At 41.0% G+C, this 17,537-nt stretch overlaps 4 protein-coding genes across 6 annotated transcripts in view; 2 read left to right on the top strand and 2 right to left on the bottom strand.

Annotated features, from left to right (window-relative positions):
• Positions 1-4,050, bottom strand: part of LOC144069137 (serine/threonine-protein kinase 38-like) — a 7,771-nt gene extending 3,721 nt beyond the window's left edge. The window contains exons 1-8 of the mRNA XM_077594267.1: positions 3,680-4,050; positions 2,572-2,724; positions 1,996-2,043; positions 1,761-1,883; positions 1,113-1,196; positions 775-1,053; positions 605-707; positions 423-484 (exon numbers count right to left, since the gene is read on the bottom strand). Of these exons, the coding sequence (XP_077450393.1) occupies positions 423-484; positions 605-707; positions 775-1,053; positions 1,113-1,196; positions 1,761-1,883; positions 1,996-2,043; positions 2,572-2,718 (846 nt within the window). The 5' untranslated portion in view covers positions 2,719-2,724; positions 3,680-4,050. The remainder of the gene's footprint in view (positions 1-422; positions 485-604; positions 708-774; positions 1,054-1,112; positions 1,197-1,760; positions 1,884-1,995; positions 2,044-2,571; positions 2,725-3,679) is intronic.
• An 851-nt stretch (positions 4,051-4,901) lies between these two features.
• Positions 4,902-6,775, bottom strand: med21 (mediator complex subunit 21). Its single transcript, XM_077594144.1, has 4 exons — positions 6,646-6,775; positions 6,447-6,561; positions 5,610-5,710; positions 4,902-5,522 (listed from the first exon to the last, which is right to left on the bottom strand). The coding sequence occupies exons 1-4, from the start codon at positions 6,685-6,687 to the stop codon at positions 5,343-5,345; spliced, it is 438 nt and encodes a 145-aa protein (XP_077450270.1). The 5' UTR covers positions 6,688-6,775; the 3' UTR covers positions 4,902-5,342.
• Positions 6,776-6,915: 140 nt separating this feature from the next.
• Positions 6,916-9,653, top strand: fgfr1op2 (FGFR1 oncogene partner 2). Of its 2 annotated transcripts, XM_077594141.1 has the most exons (7): positions 6,916-7,220; positions 7,910-8,046; positions 8,427-8,544; positions 8,750-8,892; positions 9,080-9,193; positions 9,263-9,379; positions 9,444-9,653. In XM_077594141.1, the coding sequence occupies exons 1-7, from the start codon at positions 7,196-7,198 to the stop codon at positions 9,471-9,473; spliced, it is 684 nt and encodes a 227-aa protein (XP_077450267.1). In that variant the 5' UTR covers positions 6,916-7,195; the 3' UTR covers positions 9,474-9,653. The 2 variants fall into 2 exon arrangements, with proteins under 2 accessions (XP_077450267.1, XP_077450268.1); XM_077594142.1 differs by having other exon boundaries at positions 6,918-7,220; positions 9,263-9,653.
• A 397-nt stretch (positions 9,654-10,050) lies between these two features.
• On the top strand, positions 10,051-16,939 carry tm7sf3 (transmembrane 7 superfamily member 3). Of its 2 annotated transcripts, XM_077594139.1 has the most exons (12): positions 10,053-10,347; positions 12,051-12,205; positions 12,721-12,871; positions 13,090-13,210; positions 13,815-13,986; positions 14,064-14,241; positions 14,539-14,625; positions 15,019-15,099; positions 15,158-15,310; positions 15,377-15,477; positions 15,974-16,136; positions 16,238-16,939. In XM_077594139.1, exons 1-12 carry the CDS (start codon positions 10,284-10,286, stop codon positions 16,489-16,491), a joined length of 1,680 nt encoding a protein of 559 aa, XP_077450265.1. In that variant the 5' UTR covers positions 10,053-10,283; the 3' UTR covers positions 16,492-16,939. The 2 variants fall into 2 exon arrangements, with proteins under 2 accessions (XP_077450266.1, XP_077450265.1); XM_077594140.1 differs by lacking the exon at positions 12,051-12,205 and having other exon boundaries at positions 10,051-10,347.
• Positions 16,940-17,537: the final 598 nt, after the last annotated feature.

Raw genomic sequence — 17,537 nt, 5'->3', positions numbered from 1 at the left:
CGGGGTTAAATATGGCATCGGGATTTTGGGGCGCCATTTATAAAGCTGCACTCGGTTAAAAAAAGACGGCAATATTTTCCCATATTTAACTACGTGCAGTTTTTCAAATATGGTTTGAAAATTTTAGAGTGACATTTTTTTGCACATTTACAATGTAGCAACTTCAGTCTTAACTTCTAAATAATAAGTGCTATATCTAAATCCTAAATATAAATCTTAAATTTTAGCTAATATGCAATTTCAAAGGAATTCTGATGTGTTCGAATGTAGCCGTCTTTTTAAAGTTTTCCAGTTTTCCAAACGGCGCCCCATACAGGATACTACTTATTATACCCTTGCACTATACTAAATAACCAACAGAGAGCACTGTCATTCAAAAGTATAACAACAGTAAAGGCTTTTGATTTGATTTGAAGTCGCACCAGTTGTCTCCGGTTTTTCTTCCAGGTTTCTGCTTTCCGCTTGGAATTCATGTTTTGAAAGGCTGCAGAAAAACAAAGGGCATAAAAGCAGAGCTTGAAATCCCATCTGCAAAAGCCTCCATTTTGGCACCACTGCTTCATTTCGTGTAAAAAAAAACAACAACAAGAAAAGCGATACTGACAAAAGTCACTCGGCGGGTTGTGTGTCAGGTTCCTGTAAAATTCCGTGCGGTGGGCTTTCTTCAGTCCGGTGCACAAGCCAAAATCCGACAACTTCACATGTCCCTGTGAGAAAAGCCTTTCAGTTCCCGTCCAACAACATTCTGTCAGATCTTACATACTACAACCTCACCCTGGAGTCTAGCAGCAGGTTGTCTGGTTTGATATCTCGGTGGATGAAGCCCAACTGGTGAATGGAGTCGATGGCCAGGACCGTTTCGGCGATGTAGAACTGCGTGGCTTCTTCGGACAAGGTGTCCTTCTTCATCAGCAGCGTCATCATGTCGCCTCCGGGCAGAAATTCCATGATGAGGTAAAGGTTCCGCTTATCCTGGAAGCTGTAAAACATCTTCACCACCCAGGCGCCGTCCGCCTCCACCAGAATATCACGCTCGGCCCGGATGTGAGCGACCTAAAGAAAAATATTCATAAGCTGAATGTCATAGGAATGCGCCAACGTCAACACTTTACCTGCTCTTTCTCCAACATGTCGGCTTTTCGTAAAATCTTCATAGCATAAATATGCCCGGTGTCCTTTTTTTGGACCAAACGCACCTGCATGCCAGGAAAAGCACCAAAAAAAACACACACACACACACATGTAATAGTAGAATACAAACTGATATATTCCAAGATGGCGCCGTTCACGCGGGAGCCAGTGGAAGTAGCTCTGTACACTTATGTTTTTCGTGAGTTACAGCCCTTCTATCTTTTTTTTAAAATTACATTTTAATATTTGTTAATACATTCCTTTTTACTTTACTTTATACTTTTTACTAACTTATAACTATGCTAACTTTTCTTGCTACTGTCACAATGAAATTTCCCAAATACGGGATGAATAAAGTTATCCAATCCAATCCAACCAAGCCGGAGGCAAAGAAACTTTTTTTTCCTAAATAGTGTCTCCAAGATGTGACGTAGCTTGAAGCTAACAATGAGCGCACTGAAATGTGGTACAAGATTAGCCGCTAACAACCTCAGCTAGCATATACGACAAGAGCGTTTTATAACAAGTTTCCGTCATCCTTTAACTGACAAACTTGAAAAGCAGAGAGCACATGCTAAGTACAAATGATGTGCACCCCTGCAGATATGTCAATCATTGCTTTCACGTACCTCTCCAAAAGCACCCCGTCCAATAACCTTGAGGGACTCAAAGTCATCCAAACCCAGCCGCGTCCTCTTCAAGCGTAAAAACTCGGTTTCTTTGCGAGCGTGTTGCGACCGGCGCATGACTTTCTGCAAAAAAAAAGAGGACACTTCATTGGAAAAGGAACAGTAAAAAAAGCCTAAATTTGTTCAAAAAAGGCAAACACGATCGTGCCATCGAATGAGAGAGTGTCAGCTTTACCTCATCATCTGGTAAACCTTCATCATCCATGACCTTTTCTAGCTTCTTCTGCCTAGAAACAGAAAAAAAAGACAATTTTTAAATAAAAAGAAAATTCCATAGACGTACAACTGGATTTAAAACCTTAACTTTTTAATACCTCGAGAGTTTTTTTTAAATTAATTTCTTGGGGGTAGGCAATACATTTGAATAGAATCCTTGTTGACGTACTTCATCTTATTTTCAAATATTGAGTAGTACAGTGGTATCTCGTCATACAACATGCTCGAAAATTTCGTTCGAATAATTCACTCGCGATACGATTAAAATTTCAAGATGCGACCAAGCCAGGTGGCCATGACATGAGAGGCTGTTTATCATTGTAGCATCTTTTTTTGCCGCATCTCTTTCGTTATCGGCAGAGGTTGACAGGTATGCGCTATCTCCCTTTGTTTTCATGCAATCGCCGCACACATGGAGGATGGCGTGACACTTGAACTATTTGGCTGCCATTGACGACGATAAACATCCCTTGGACTCTCGCTCGAATCGGATTGGACGTCTATCGCCGCCAACGGCGCCCCCAAACATTAAAACTGGCCTCATTTCGCGCTCCTCGTGCTGGGTGAGGAGCGTGCTGTAGAAGTTCTCCAGCGTCAGCTTGGCCACCGTCACCCTTTCTCGGGTGTGGTTGCTCATCGGGAGGGTGGCTGCCGTCCCTCCCGTCCCTCCCGTCATGGCCATGCTATCCTGTGAGAAACACAGTAAAGAATGCCTTGATTAGATCATCCTGTGATTTTTAAAATATGTCTGTAGGCTCCTGATAGGAGGCCGTGTTTGGTCTAGTGCACAACAATCTCACAAAAACAAACTTCCTGATTTGCTTTGAAGGGGAAAAAAACAGTGGATGGGGAACTGGAAGTGGAAAATGAGACACAATTAAGGTGTTGTCCTGCTTGACTGGAAGAAAAGGTTTACGGGGGGAAAAAGACATTTTATTTTGTCCAAAGTATGCATATGCAGTAGTACAGGCAGAGAAGCAGCCTTAAAAGGAGTGAAAAGAAACCTGGCAGGAAACTTTCCATCCCTGAATGAAAGAGTCCAGTCATGGCACTAAAGAGAGGAATGGGATACGCACACATGACTAACAAAACCACAAAAAGGGTGGGAATGTTAAGATGCATAAAAAAAGGAAATCAATGGATGATTAAAAAACAAAAATCACAAGTGCAGTTTAAATACTAACAATTCATAACGTATTACTTTAATTTTGAGAGAGACGAACACAGCAAGTCCATTTCGAAAAACCAGATTAAACAGGAAATTGAAATGATTACATATAGAATATTTCAGATAATAAAATAAAAGCGTTTGAATTGTTTACTCACAAGTGCAGTTTAAATACTACTAACAATTCATAACGTATTACTTTAATTTTGAGAGAGACGAACACAGGAAGTCCATTTCGAAAAACCAGATTAAACAGGAAATTGAAATGATTACATATAGAATATTTCAGATAATAAAATAAAAGCATTTGAATTGTTTACTCTATAACGTACCTCGCCACTTTTGGTAGTGGCTTTATTTTTAAGCACACGCAATTTTTGAATGCTTTATCCATGATCAATTTACGCCTAATAAATTCCACAAGCTAAGAGTAAAAATAGCCGGTACTTTTGAACATAACATGATCCCAACCTACCTCCGTGTCTTGCTCCAGAGTCAATTTTTGGGTGGGCGCTTGCCCCACCACCCAGGAAAAAATAAAATAAATTGAATTGAATTGCGTTTTCCGCCTAAAATGTAGGCAGAAAAGGCTGGAAGCTCCAATTATTAAGCTAACCGTCACCTTTAACGGGGAGCCGCTACACAGCTGTCAATATAGCCGATATCAAAAATGAAACATGGCTCATTTCTTTAACCGATAACAGCCAGCGAACATTAAATTACGTTGTAAAAATTAAACGGTCCCTGCGTGTCCCTCTCCTGTGTTTGAGTGCGACGTATCTTCTGTCTTAATGGTGAAAAATGTGGAAAAAGGTAGCTACTGTTTCCCTGAACGTCGGCTCATCAGACGCCGCAGTTACGCAATAGCGTAGCATTGGATTGACGTCAGCCTGGACCAATCAGATGCGACGAAAGTGAACCCGGCCAATCATGTGAAGAGGATTTCTGAGGGTCGCAAGGAAGTCAGCCAATGGCGGCTTGGGATAAGGCCCGTGGTTTTAGTGCGCTTGGACGCATATTCATTAGATGGTTTGCGCTGATGAAAATAGTCACTGTCTACAAGCGTTTTATTATTATTTCAATCATTCATATTTTCACACATATAACCAAGCTGTAATGGCATGCTTTCACAAAAATAAACAGTCGTATGTCTTTATCTATGAATCAAATGCTGACAATTAAAGGTCATTCCGAAGATTTTAATTACAAAGTTTTAACTGTCAAATGAAACTCTCCATATTTGGACAATTCCCTGTTTTTTAAAGAAATGGCCATGATGTCAGTGTATATGAGGACGAGAGGACATGGGTGGGACCTGCCCACACTTTAGGTTCTGGGCGTGGTGTTCCACACATAAAGCTTTTATAAATATATAAACCTAGCGTCAACATTGCCCACCAAGCTATGACGTATCTTCTATTTTGAGTTTTTAGACCAATAAACCACTTGACCTCGGGGTTTAAATTCAATGTGTTGTTATTAAAGGTGCCCCAAACATGATCCGCATCACTCTTCTCCTTTTCCAGCTTGACATTTTCCCACTGCTATTTAAGTCCTGCTTACGAAACACAAAAGTTTGGAAATGTGCTAAAAAAAATCCTGAAAAAGAACTTCCTATTTTGCCTCACAGGAAACACTTGTGAACAACAAACCTTGAATATCTCCCATTTGCTTATGTTACAAAACAACAACACCCCTTGTTAGCAAAATTGTTTATTCAAAAATTATTTCACAAAAATTGAAATTGAGGCATGAAATTAGACCTTAAATATTTACAAAATGACTGTACAAAACATAATGAAGGCATACTTTTTTTTTCCCTCAAGTAAACAATTGTGTCAAGTGTTTTATGCAGAGCTGCCAACCTCGGTCAACCAATTCCAGATGATTCCCGGGGTGAATGCAATTCATGCAAAATCGATATAAAATGGGGAAGGAAAAAAAAATACGCGTAGGACAATGTAAATCAAATTATTATTATCATGTTTTTTACGGTGTCTGGGGGTCCGGAGGTAGTTGGCAGCTCTGGTTTTATGGCTTGATTCTTTTCACCCTGACAGACACAGTGAGCGTAGGTTTTTCCAAAGCTTGCAGTTGTGTGATAAATAGGAAATTTGGGGATGTATAAACAGGGCAGGTCAAGAGTCAGCAGGTGAAGGCTGGCTCGGGGCACCGTTGCGGGTGCGTAGCTGTGACTGGGCAATGTCTGCCAAGGCGCTCTGGATCTTCTCCAGCAGCATGTCACCACGAGTGACTGCTTCCTTTAGACGGGCCGCGGCGTCGTGGTTCTCCTCCTCCAGTTGCCGCAGACTGGCCGCCTGATGAAGAGCAGCGCATAGGTGTCACAATCTTTCAGTCAATAGAGAGCAGGAAAAACCCTACTGGCGGAGACTAAGACTATTTACCTGTAGCGCTGCCGTGGACTCCTCGCTTGGTAAAGAGTCAATCAGCACGTCCACATCTTTTGCTGTTCTGGCAATTAGTGCCGCAAATAGCTGAGCGTACTCTTAAAGGATAATATGAAAATTGGTCAGTGGCGGGCCGTCAGGGCCTTCTCTGCTGGCCTAAGAAATATCTGAATCATATATTATATTTTGTCCATCAATACTTATTATTCCAAATGGTCTGGTAGCGTGCTTTCATTGCTTTTCCCCCCTGGTTGCACTGCTTCCAGATGTGTGTTTTCATATTGAAGCATTTAACCAATCATATTTCAGCCATTATTTGTTGCATTAGCTTCGATGCCGTTAGAAAAGAAGGAGGAAAGAAAGGAGGATGGATATTGTGTACAGTTCAAAAGGATTTTTGGTGAGTAAAATATGGCTATATTCCTAAATAATATTTCAATTGTATGAGGTTATTATTGATGATTTTTATGTGTAGCAGATTTAGCTGCTGTAGAGGTTTTATAGCCATAAAATAGTTTTTGAGGGTTAGATTGATTCCGATAGCAGAAGTTGCTACCCCAAAATGCACGGACCGCCATTGCAATTGGTCATTGTTTACTCAAAGTTAAGACAACTCAACATCATTTGAACTGAAAGATGACGGATTATTTATGACTAAACAGTGGGAAGACCAAAGTAAAAATTGTTTGTTGCAGTGCCCTATTCTTTAAACATGAGTAAACAAGTAACAGAACTTTAGAGTGGATCTACTACCTTTGATTGGTGGGGGAAAATAATCCACCAAAAGACATTTTTATTCACATATATTTCATTTGAAAGCAATAAATCGAGCACCTTCAGTTTGGTTTGCCGGCTGATCGTTGTTCATGGACGTCTGAATGTTACTAAAAGAGGCAGGCGGAGCGCACTGTTGCAGGACGCCGATCGCGTTACAAAACTGATCTGCAAGCTAGAAAAACATAGAAATGAGATGAATGAGTGTTTAAATAAATCATTCATTGATTTAATGCCTGTAAACTCGGCAATAATGTACCGAATTGACAGCATCTTGGAGCTGGGTTAGCCTATCCGCCATGTTTCTTGTCTTCTTTGTTTAATACTAGTGAGTACATTATAATGAAAGTTTGTCTCAATGGCGCTACCCTTTGGCGTAGGCTGAGATCACATGAGGAAAATACGGTGCTTTTAATTACACAAAATGATGACTTGGGCGGCAAGGAAGTCAAAACTAAAAACAACAGTTTATCATTTGTATTTTATCTTTCATAATTTTACGAGATTTTGTCTTCAAATTATCGTTTTGTCTTCCCGGGACTGTAATCACGCGAGATTTAGTGTGAGAAGACTCGACGATATTCTCACAAAATAATCATTCATAATCCTCGTCAAACATTGTACGGAGCCGTTTTACAAGCTCAAACAAACTCTGTAAACCGTGCTAGCCGTATGCTATTTTTTACATTTTTAACGTGACGATTGTTAATAAAAAGGCGATCACCGTTTGTGACCCCTTTAAGTTTAGCATTAGCTAATGCTCGCTACCAAAACATCAACAGGAAGTAGCAACCAGGCTAAAAAAGCTAATGTCTTGCACTTTGAACTCGCCAGGTAAGTAATGTATGATCTTATGGATTCCGTTTTCCTGGTATCGTATGTGATTGTCCTGTTTGGAAATATTTCACTGATTCCTTAGTTTACGACACGAATTTTAGGTCGGCGACGTAACCTAAATTGCTTGATTTGGTCTCTTAAAATGTATTTGCGCAAATTGTTTGAAAAATAAATGAAATATTCAAATGTGAAACAAACACATGATATAGTCTGTAACCTTAAAGTCTGCTTTTAAAAATAACTACCCTCGACCCACCAAATGTTATTTCCTTATAGCAGGGGTAGCGCACCTATGGCTCGGGAGCCATATGTGGCTCTTTTGATGGGTGTATATGGCTCTCCGCTAACCTGTGGTAAAATATGGGAACCGCTGGTGAGAGACCTAAGTCCCAAACACACCAATGTGGCGCCTTTCTTCATTAGACTCTTCTGCATGCATACTCTGATTAATACTCATTGATTAGCAACAGTGAAAAAATGTACTCAAAAGAATTCAGATACTTTTTTTTAACTTCCAAAGTGGTGAAATGATTAATAAATTGCACACATTTCATGTATTTTTACTTTTGAATTCTTAGTATGGCTCTCAAGGAATAATGTTTGAAAATATGAATTGTTTATGGCTCTCTACGTCAAAAAGGTTCCCGACCCCTGCCTTATAGTGTGGATGTGTTCTATTTCTTCAGACATGAATTGCACTTTGGAGAACGTCCTGGTGGATGCCAAATCGTTGGTGGAAAGACTCCGTAACCATGACAACGCAGCAGAGATGTTAATAGAGCAAACGACTTTTCTCAACAAGCGGGTGGACGCTATGAAGCAAGTGAGGACATGAATACCCTAATGAAATGTCTGTATATGGAGTTCTGAACGCACCAATAGGAGCATCAAGTCGGCACTGTGGCATTGATGCTACATCTAGCGCCGTTTTAATCATCCTTTTTTTTAATTAGCCGACACTTTATGCATACAGTGATTAGCGACAGCGTAACAATGTTGTCAACAATGAGAGTTTTTCTACTTTAAAAGGGGTGAAATGAGGGCGCACATTTTTCAAGTAGTATTTTAATTTCTGAGTATGGCTCTCAAGGAATAATATTTGAAAATATGAATTGTTTATGGCTCTCTCTGTCAAAAATATTCCCGATCCCTGGTCTATCATGTCTGTCAAGTGTTTTTATTTTTATTTTTTATTTTTTCTAGTACCAATTGGAAATTGACACATTGAACCAGGTTGCACGTCATCGGCCTCGATCCAGTCTGATCCTCGGAATCCAACAGGAAAACCGTCAAATAAGAGCCCTCCAGTTGGAAAACAAAGGTGATAGGTTTATTATCAATACACTTTAATCCTCCCATCAGCTGTCAGGCTCTTTAACAAATTAAATTATAACTTCATGACCTATTAAATGCTTAATGAACATATAGTAACATCCAAGAATAAACCCAACAAAAGGTTTAGGTGAGTAAAAGTCATATTTGTCATCCCTTAGATGAGATGAATCATGCATTTACTGTTTGTCCAGAGCTGCGTACGTCGTTGGAGGAGCACCAGTCCGCGCTGGGGCTCATCATGAACAAATACAAAGAGCAGATGTTCAGGCTGCTCATGGCCAGGAAGAGGGATAACCCCAACATTGTGACGCAGCTGAAAGAGCAGCACACAACGGTTAGCGCTTGGGAATCTTTCACGAGTACACACCTGTCAACCTCTGCCGACAACTGCCCTTATAAATGATTATGATTCCCCTTACAACCCCCCAAAAAACCTTACAAACACCGTACAAGTCGTACGGTGTTTGTAAGGTGTTACTCTCTAAGTAGAGCTACTACTGCATTCCATTTTTTTCCCACAGGAGATCCAAGCACACGCCGATAAGATCAACGAGATGGCCTCCGTAATGAAGAAAGCCATAGAAGTAGACGAAACACGCCTGTATGAAGACGAGGAAAGGATTAAACGACTTGAGGTAGAAGCAAAGTCTTGTTTTTGAAACTTGAACTGAAATATAAACATTGCTGTGTTTCTTGTGTTGTAGCTAGAAAACAAAGGACTTAGAGAGCTGCTGGGAATCAGTCGCGAAGCATTTCGGATCTTCAAAGGAGAAGACGCGTCGGAGAGCACGTCACTGTCGCCACCGTTGACTAACAGTGATGTCAGTTTGCAACAGAGTTAGAGCGAAGACTGGGTCGGTTGCTCATCCACACTTCCATTTTCAGGGTGTTGCACCACCAGTTTCCATTCATTGAGCCACTCGAGCGAGCCTCACTTCCAAAACTGCCAGCGTATCTACTGTACCAGCCTCCTTTGGAGCTGCATTTGAACAATCACTTTTGTCATTTTTGGGGTACTTCTTTTAGGTTTCAATAACTTGAAATTGTGTGTGAGTTTTAAAAAATCGGATCAAAAATAAATCAATGGCTATATTATTTGTTTATGTATTATTATCATTTGTCAATTCGCCCGCTTTTATCAAATACTATGTATATATATATATATATATATATATATATATATATATATATATATATATATATATATATATATATGTGTGTATATATGTATATATATGTATATATATGTGTATATATATGTATATATGTATATATATGTGCATATATATGTATATATATGTATATATGTGTATATATATGTATATATATGTGTATGTATATATATATATATATATATATATATATATATATATATATATATATATATATATATCCATATATCCTCATCTTTACATTTTTCGACATTGCTGATAGGTTTGATGATAATGATTACCCCAACAATTGCCTGACACAAAGTGGGAATTTTTGCACCAGATATCGCGTGACTTGATAAATCTCGCTGGGAGGCGCGTTCACTGACCTCCGCACTGTAGAAGAATCCTTAGAGCTGGCAAGCAGAAGAAGACTGAAGTCGTGGAAGTAGGAGAAAAGCATGTTACCTCATCGCCCACGGGGATTTTCAGCAGCAAAACAGAAGCAGTGAGATCTTACAAATGACTGAGGGTACTAATCGAGATCACTGTTTGATTTCTACTCAGATAAACAATGTTTTGGTGGGTCTGGCTTTTGCTATTGCATTTGAAATGTGGCGTTCAAGCTCAAGATGAAAGTAAGTACAATAGCATGTCTGCTTTTGGTGTGTAATGTAATATGAAATATTTTGATTTGAGTCCATATTTACGAAACGGCATGACGTTAGACGTGCGTGGACTTTTATTTTTGATAATGTACTAACAAAAAGTACACGACTCGGCTGTGAAGAAAGAAATATCTTCCTGCTTCTTTTGAAAAACTGGTTTAATGAAGTAATGCCAATTTATAAATAACATGCTTGAAAATGCATTATTTCATAATATAATGTGTACATTTGGAATGTTCAATACCAAGTTTGATTCAAACAGTCAGTCATACCAAAGAATTTAAATACTCCTATTCAATTATTAAATAATTGTATAAATAGTGACCTTAGTCAATGTCAGAATCAGTTGCTGGTATTGTTCATCTTTACCTCGTATTTGTACTTGGCCAACCACAATAAACCAAAAATATGATGTTCCCTATGAAAAATACACTTTTACAGGTGTGAATGTAGGTTAATGGTTTCTCCTCCAAAATAAAACACTCAGAAATCACGTGCTTTCACTTATATGAGAAGGGAGGGGAGCAGAACTCCAGCAAAATAAAGCTGGAGCCTGAGCTGAAAAATAATCAGTCATCTTGTGATGAAAATAATCTTCTTCGTGTTAATGCTCTGTAAAATGTGGCATCCAGAAACACTTTCCCTCACTTAATGTAAATCTTGATAAGTAGCAAAGAAATAAGTGCCCATTTAACAGTACATTCCACTGTGTCTTCTGAGAAAACCGACCTCATTCAACTTCCAAGGGGTTTGCCTGCTTTAATGTATTTATCAGTGGCGGGCCGTCAGGGTCTTCAAGTCCTTCTCTGCTGGCCTAAGAAATATCTGAATCATATATTATATTTTGTCCATCAATACTTATGAAATAATTCCATATTGTCTGTTAGCTTCCGTTCATTGCTTGTCCCCCTGGTTGCGCTGCTTCCAGATGTGTGTTTTCATATGGAAGCATTTAACCAATCACATTTCAACCATTATTTGTTGCCAGGGTCAGAAATCTGCCTCTAGGCCTTCACAATCAGTTCTGCAGGCTCTGCTGAATTAAACAAGCGTCGATAAGACTGTTGCTTTAACCAATTAGATTTCGAGTTGGCAACCCCACAATGCCTTGTCGCAGGCGTAGGGATACGTCATCGCTTTCACCAACTATGATTGGCTAGTGATTAGCCAGATACCAAAGTGTATCTGGAGCGAGCTGCACAAGCAAATATATTGTTGTGTTGATTTAAAGCCATTTTCAAGACGGTCTATGCCAGAAATACGACAGGACAGGCTCGACTTTCAGCAATAGCTTAGATGGCGATAGAAAAGAAGGAAGAAAGAAAGGAGGATGGATATTGTGTATACGTAGTTAATAAGGATTTTTGGTGATAAAATATGGCTATATTCCTAAATAATATTTCAATTGTATGAGTTTATTATTGATTATTTTTATGTGTCGCAGCTGTAGTTGCAATAGAGGTTTTATAGCCATAAAACAGTTTTTGAGGGTTGGATTGATTCGTTGAAGGCGCTACGAGAAAATGCACGGACCGCCACTGGTATTTATAAAATACAAACTCAACCTAATGACTGGCTGGCGTCGACCCAGATGTGACACGTCATATTTTTGAAGACCCTATTGTCTGATTTTTCACAGTTCAAATCACCAGACCTTTTCTTTTTTGTGTTAGACCGGGTGTTTTTCCTGCCGGGAGCGTTCCAGAACGTCAGCGTATCGGGGAACGAGACGGTGCAGGCCGTAACCACCGGGATCCCCGCGGAGGTGGCGTTCGCCACGGCACAGTTGCACACACAGCGTCACAACGTCACCCTTTCCTACAGCACGGTAAGGACATTCATCCTCTGGAAATTCCGCTTGCAGAGCATCTGAACGTCCATACAGTATGAGAGAGAGCGCACAGTGTTGCCTTTTCCAAACAAAGCGCGTCTTCTGCTCGTAACAACGGGTCACATGCTGAAAAGAAAGAAAGAAAATACGCCACCGCATGCCTGTCATTGTTGTTTGTCGTTCCATAGCACATTTCACTATAGTATCTATTTAAAATAAACAGCAAGACATTACAGGCTTTGCATGATGTCAAATAAGTTTGAAATTGGCGTGGTTTTTTTTTTCAGTTTCTTTTTAAGGCAAGCAAAAACAAATAAAGTGGACTTCGTTGACGTAAATGAAGGTCAAGGATTTACAAGAAGGAGAATAAACCCTGGAAACCAGACCCACTGGATATTTTCTGGCCATTGCGGGCGCCGTACAAAGCCGTTACTGTAACCCCCCCAAGAAATTAATACTTCTGTACTGTTCTTTTAACGCATTTGTCATTTCTGTATGATTTCTGTGTTTAGACACCAGTATTTGGTCTCTCTTCAACGGCAGTGGACACAGGCATCCTGTTACCTCTTTTGCCGGGTCAAACGACCTTTACCTTGTTCCTGTTCTCGGCCGATGGGAGCCCAGTCACAAGCACGGGGGTTATTCTCCCATTTTCTAGCACAGGTATCCAAAAAAACCTAAAAAAAATACTTTTTATTGTTAAAAGTAAGAAACAGGGACTGCGATTTGGGTTCTTAGTTGTGTAACATGAGGAAGTTGCATGTTTTCGGTTCTTCTGCAAAATCAAAGCACTTTCAGTCTCGATTGAAGTAAGATTACGTCATTTTTGTTCTTTAGCAAAGTCATCCTGACCCTGATTTAATTTTTTTTTAACCCTTCAGATCCTGTGCCAGGTGGGTGTAACATTGAGTTCAATTTAAACATCGACCCCAACATCTACCTGCGCTACAACCTCTTTGAAACGACCATCCAGTTTGCGCCGGCTAACCTAGGATATGAGAGGTAACATCCAAGCTAGCACGCGCTACACATGCTCCTCCCTAGCGGTCTCGTGGTCCGACACGCCCCCGTCTTCTTCCGCCCTAACCAATTTACCCGGTAGTCGCTCCAGTTTCTGAGGAATGTCTGTCAACTGTCTCAGAGCCGCTTCGCCTATCAAACTTTCCCGTCGGCTGCCGGTTGCTTTTAAGGAGGCGCAGAAAGCACAATGGTCAATTGTTCTATTGCCGGGGGAATGCCACTTATTCTTCTCCGGCCAGTCGTCACACACTCATACCTGTCAACCTCTGCCGATAACTGCCCTTATAAATGATTATGATTCCCCTTACAAACCCCCCAAAACCCTTACAAACACCGTACGACGAGTCGTACGGTGTTTGTAAGGGTTTTGGGGGGTTTGTAAGGGGAATCATAATCATTTATAAGGGCAGTTATCGGCAGAGGTTGAAAGGTATGGAAAACCCGCACCCACTGCGGCCCTTTGTGGAATAGTTTGGAGACCACTGCGCTAAACACTCCACCACCGTGCCGCCTACTTACGAATGGTACTCCAAATTTTAGAGGTCAAATTGACTTTGCATTTATTTGACTGTTCCTTGTCTACCAGGGGCGACCCTCCTCCATCCTGCGACACCAATACAGGGAAGAACACACGTTGGCGACTGCAGTACGACATCTACAGGTACTTCTTGCCCGAGAACGACTTGTCGGAGCGCAGCCTGTTCGACGCCGTCCAGGCGGTGGCGGATGTGGAAGGCATGGCGGAGAGCGGCAAACTGGTGCAAAAACCATCACTTCAATGAATGCCGAGATTAAAGGTGGATGTATTTAACTCCTCCTTTTGCGCTCTTTGTAGATTATGACGCTGTCGTCAGTGGAAAGGAGCGCCTTGGTTTTTACCTCCATTCCCGGTCAAGGCGTCATTTACTCTGTTATTGTTCGAGATCCCATTCTTAACACCTCTGCTTCTTACGTGCCGGTCCACACGTACGCCTGTAGCTTTGCTTCAAAGATGGATGGATGTCAAACGTTGGGTAAGAGTTGAAACATTTAGTTTTCATGAATTCAAACTGCCATTATGAAATCTTAATGAATGAGCATACCTGTCAACTTCTGCCGATAACTGCCCTTATAAATGATTATGATTCCCCTTACAAACCCCCCAAAAACCTTACAAACACCGTACGAGTCGTACGGTGTTTGTAAGTTTTTTTGGGGGGGTTGTAAGGGGAATCATAATCATTTATAAGGGCAGTTATCGGCAGAGGTTGACAGGTATGAATGAGGTAATGCTTCAATCTTGCTAATGTCTTCTTTTTCTGCCTTATTAGGGAAGATAACAACAAAAATGTTCTTCACAATCACCGGCATGGCAGGCCTGTTTGTCTGCTTCTTTGGGCACCGATTCTTCAAATCTGGTAGGTACTTAAGACCTACCTTGATCTCTCTCTCTCTCTCTCTCTCCCATCCGCGGACTCCACGGTAAATCACATTTTAGTATTGCCAATCATCAAAATTGATTTGCGATACGAGTATGTATGACTCGTACGGTGTTTGTAAGGTTTTTGGGGGGTTTGTAAGGGGAATCATAATCATTTATAAGGGCAGTTATCGGCTGAGGTTGACAGGTATGCAGTTCACCCCTTAAAATAATATCAGTCTCATGATCCAGGGCATGTGATCTAGTAATCCATTTGAAAATGAATCCATAATTATCCATCCAATTGTCTCCAATGTGACCATCTTTGTCTGAAAGTCTATTCTGGGATAGTATTGTGGATCTGATGTAAGACTTTTTCTCTATTATACAGAGTTGTTTTGCATGGGCTTCAGCTTTTCCGCCTTCTTCTTCTTTGTGCTCATCACCAGAACCACAGCACTGGATTATGACAGTAAGTTATTCCAGTCATTTCTGGATGAAAACTATAACCAAGGTCTGGTTTTCCGCAGTCCGACTTGCTGTTTCGGCCCTCGTCGGGGTGGTCGGCGGAGTCCTCCTGGTGATGAGTTGGTGGCGTTTCGGCTCGGTGGTGGCGTGCGTGGTGGTCGTGGGCCTGATGTTGGGCTTCCTCGTGGCGTCCACTGTCCTCTTCACTCCTCTCGGTAGGAAAAGTTCATTATCGTTCAAATAAAAGGACAGAATTCCATTTTTTTTCTCTCTCCTGCCAGGTGATCTTGATGTGTTCAGGCAATCCGATGCAGTTTTCTGGGTGACATTCTGCAGCATCATGATCATTGTTCCGCTGTTTTTCATGCGTTGGCCCAGAGAGGTAATTCAGCGCAAAGTCAAGCATTTTGTTGAATTGAAGTTTACTCTATACCACATGTGTCAAAGTGGCGGCCCGGGGGCCAAATCTGGACCGTCGCATTATTTTGTGTGCCCCGGGAGAGTAAATGATGAGTGCCGACTTTCTGTTTTAGGATCAAATTAAATTGAACCGTATAGATGTATAGTAAATTTCATGATTTTCCCCCTTTTTAAATCAATAATTGTCATTTTTTTAATCCATTTTTTCTGTCTTTTTAGTTCAAAAATCATTTTGTAAAATCTAAAAATATATATAAAAGAAACTAGAATAAACATTGTTTTAGATCTATAAAAAACTGAATATTCAAGGATTTTAATCCAGTTCTTTTAATCCATTTATATAAAAAAAAATCTAAATATTATATCTAAAATGGTCCGGCCCACGTGAAATCAAGTTGACATTAAAGCGGCCCGTGTACCAACCCGAATCTGACACCCTTTCTCTATACATACACCAGGGTAACATCACAACATGCGGTGTCATCGGCGCGTACGCCGTCATCCTATCGGTGAACGCCTACATCTACACCAGCTTGTCCTACATCACCCTCAATATCCTCAAGCGCCTCCTCAACAACAACTTCAACGCCATGTTCACCGACGTGCCCTTCCAAACAATAGGTGAGTCGTTCAATATCTGAACAAATGCTTAACCCAGGGGTGGGCTAAAGCGGTCCTTCGAACGCCACCGTGGCTAAACGGCTTCATGGTCTTTTGTCCAGACTACAACATGATGACACTTTGGGTGGTGCTGGCCGTCAACGGCGTGGTCCTGCAACTGTTCCGGGAGCGCAGCAGGCCTTTTTTCCCGCCTAGCCCGTACCTGATGTGGCTGCAGGAGCGAGAACGTCGCAAGACCAACGTGCTGGACCCGAGCCACCACTTCCCACCGCTGCACAACCGCTTCTTGGCACGAGCACGGCAGCTCACCAGGCGGATGGAACCGGCAGGGGAGCACACGCCGCTCTTGCTGTAGCCATCCAACAAGAACTGAAAGAATCTTCAAGTGGGATGGTTTCGTACCGAATAATAATGACACTTTTTTTTTTAGGCCGTGTTGGCCGCACTTTTCCATTTGCACTGAAACACAAACTAGCACATGTTCCATCCTTTCGTCCTTTAAAACTCAGGCATAACTTTTAATTCCAACTACAATTTTAAAAGTGGTGCACCAGAGATGCCTTTGAAACTTCAGCTTTTAGATGTCAGGGAACAACGCCACTAAACTGACAATGTCAATCGTGTTTTATAAATTGAGCCTGCAACTTTTTTTGAATTGAATTGAAAGCCTTTATTTTTTTTGTCTCTTACCCAGCGATTCATTGTTTTAATCAATAAACAGCCACTGTTTTGACCATTTATTTTGTGTTTCCCAGGTTTTGTAAACTGTAGTGTTTTGATATGAATAAACTGTCTGTGTAACACTTGCAGCGTCGGCCTCACAGTGGGGGATGAGGGTTCAAATCCAGCTCAGTCCACCTGTGTGGAGTTTGCATGTTCTCCCCGGCCCTGTGTGGGTTTTTTTCTGGGTACTCTGGTTTCCTCCCACAGTCCAAAAACTTGCATGGTAGGCTGATTGGACACTCTAAATTGTCCCTAGGTATGAGTGTAAGCGTGAATGGTTGTTTGTCTCCTTGTGCCCTGTGATTGGCTGGCCACCAATTCAGGATGTCCTCCGCCTCTGGCCTGAAGTCAGCTGGGATAGGCTTCAGCACCCCCTGCGACCCTAATATGAGGATAAAGCGGTTCAAAATATGAGATGAGATGTAACACTTGCAAGTTGCAATATCAATTTTGTATGTGCACTTAGGCGCCCTCTGTTGTCAAATAGCATTACTACATGCATGTCTATTTTATTTATTTTAAAATTGCATCGATTAAAGCCCTGAGTGAATTTGACATGTATGCTTTTGGAATGCTTTAGGAACAATATTTAAATCCTCACACATGGCGACAAAGTTAAAATTTTATACACGCCTTATTTGTGAATATACAAGACACAAAGCAAAAAAAGTGCTATTT

The sequence above is a fragment of the Stigmatopora argus genome, chromosome 23 (assembly GCF_051989625.1).
Source record: "Stigmatopora argus isolate UIUO_Sarg chromosome 23, RoL_Sarg_1.0, whole genome shotgun sequence".
NCBI classification, from domain to species: domain Eukaryota; kingdom Metazoa; phylum Chordata; class Actinopteri; order Syngnathiformes; family Syngnathidae; genus Stigmatopora; species Stigmatopora argus.
The sequence above is the reverse complement of the archived record's forward strand: the minus strand, read 5'-3'. Positions and strand labels throughout refer to the sequence as shown.

Excerpts from the sequence above, each read along its gene's own strand:
- med21 (XM_077594144.1), bottom strand. The coding sequence starts at position 6,687 with ATGGCGGATAGGCTAACCCAGCTCCAAGATGCTGTCAATTCG. Across the intron at positions 5,711-6,446 it reads GCCGGCAAACCAAACTGAAG|AGTACGCTCAGCTATTTGCG; the intron begins GTGCTCGATTTA and ends TTATCCTTTAAG. Across the intron at positions 5,523-5,609 it reads AGTCCACGGCAGCGCTACAG|GCGGCCAGTCTGCGGCAACT; the intron begins GTAAATAGTCTT and ends GCTCTTCATCAG.
- fgfr1op2 (XM_077594141.1), top strand. The coding sequence starts at position 7,196 with ATGTCTTGCACTTTGAACTCGCCAG. Across the intron at positions 8,047-8,426 it reads GGGTGGACGCTATGAAGCAA|TACCAATTGGAAATTGACAC; the intron begins GTGAGGACATGA and ends TATTTTTTCTAG. Across the intron at positions 8,893-9,079 it reads TGAAAGAGCAGCACACAACG|GAGATCCAAGCACACGCCGA; the intron begins GTTAGCGCTTGG and ends TTTTTCCCACAG.
- tm7sf3 (XM_077594139.1), top strand. The coding sequence starts at position 10,284 with ATGTTTTGGTGGGTCTGGCTTTTGCTATTGCATTTGAAATGTGGCGTT. Across the intron at positions 15,100-15,157 it reads CACAGCACTGGATTATGACA|TCCGACTTGCTGTTTCGGCC; the intron begins GTAAGTTATTCC and ends GGTTTTCCGCAG. Across the intron at positions 16,137-16,237 it reads CGTGCCCTTCCAAACAATAG|ACTACAACATGATGACACTT; the intron begins GTGAGTCGTTCA and ends TCTTTTGTCCAG.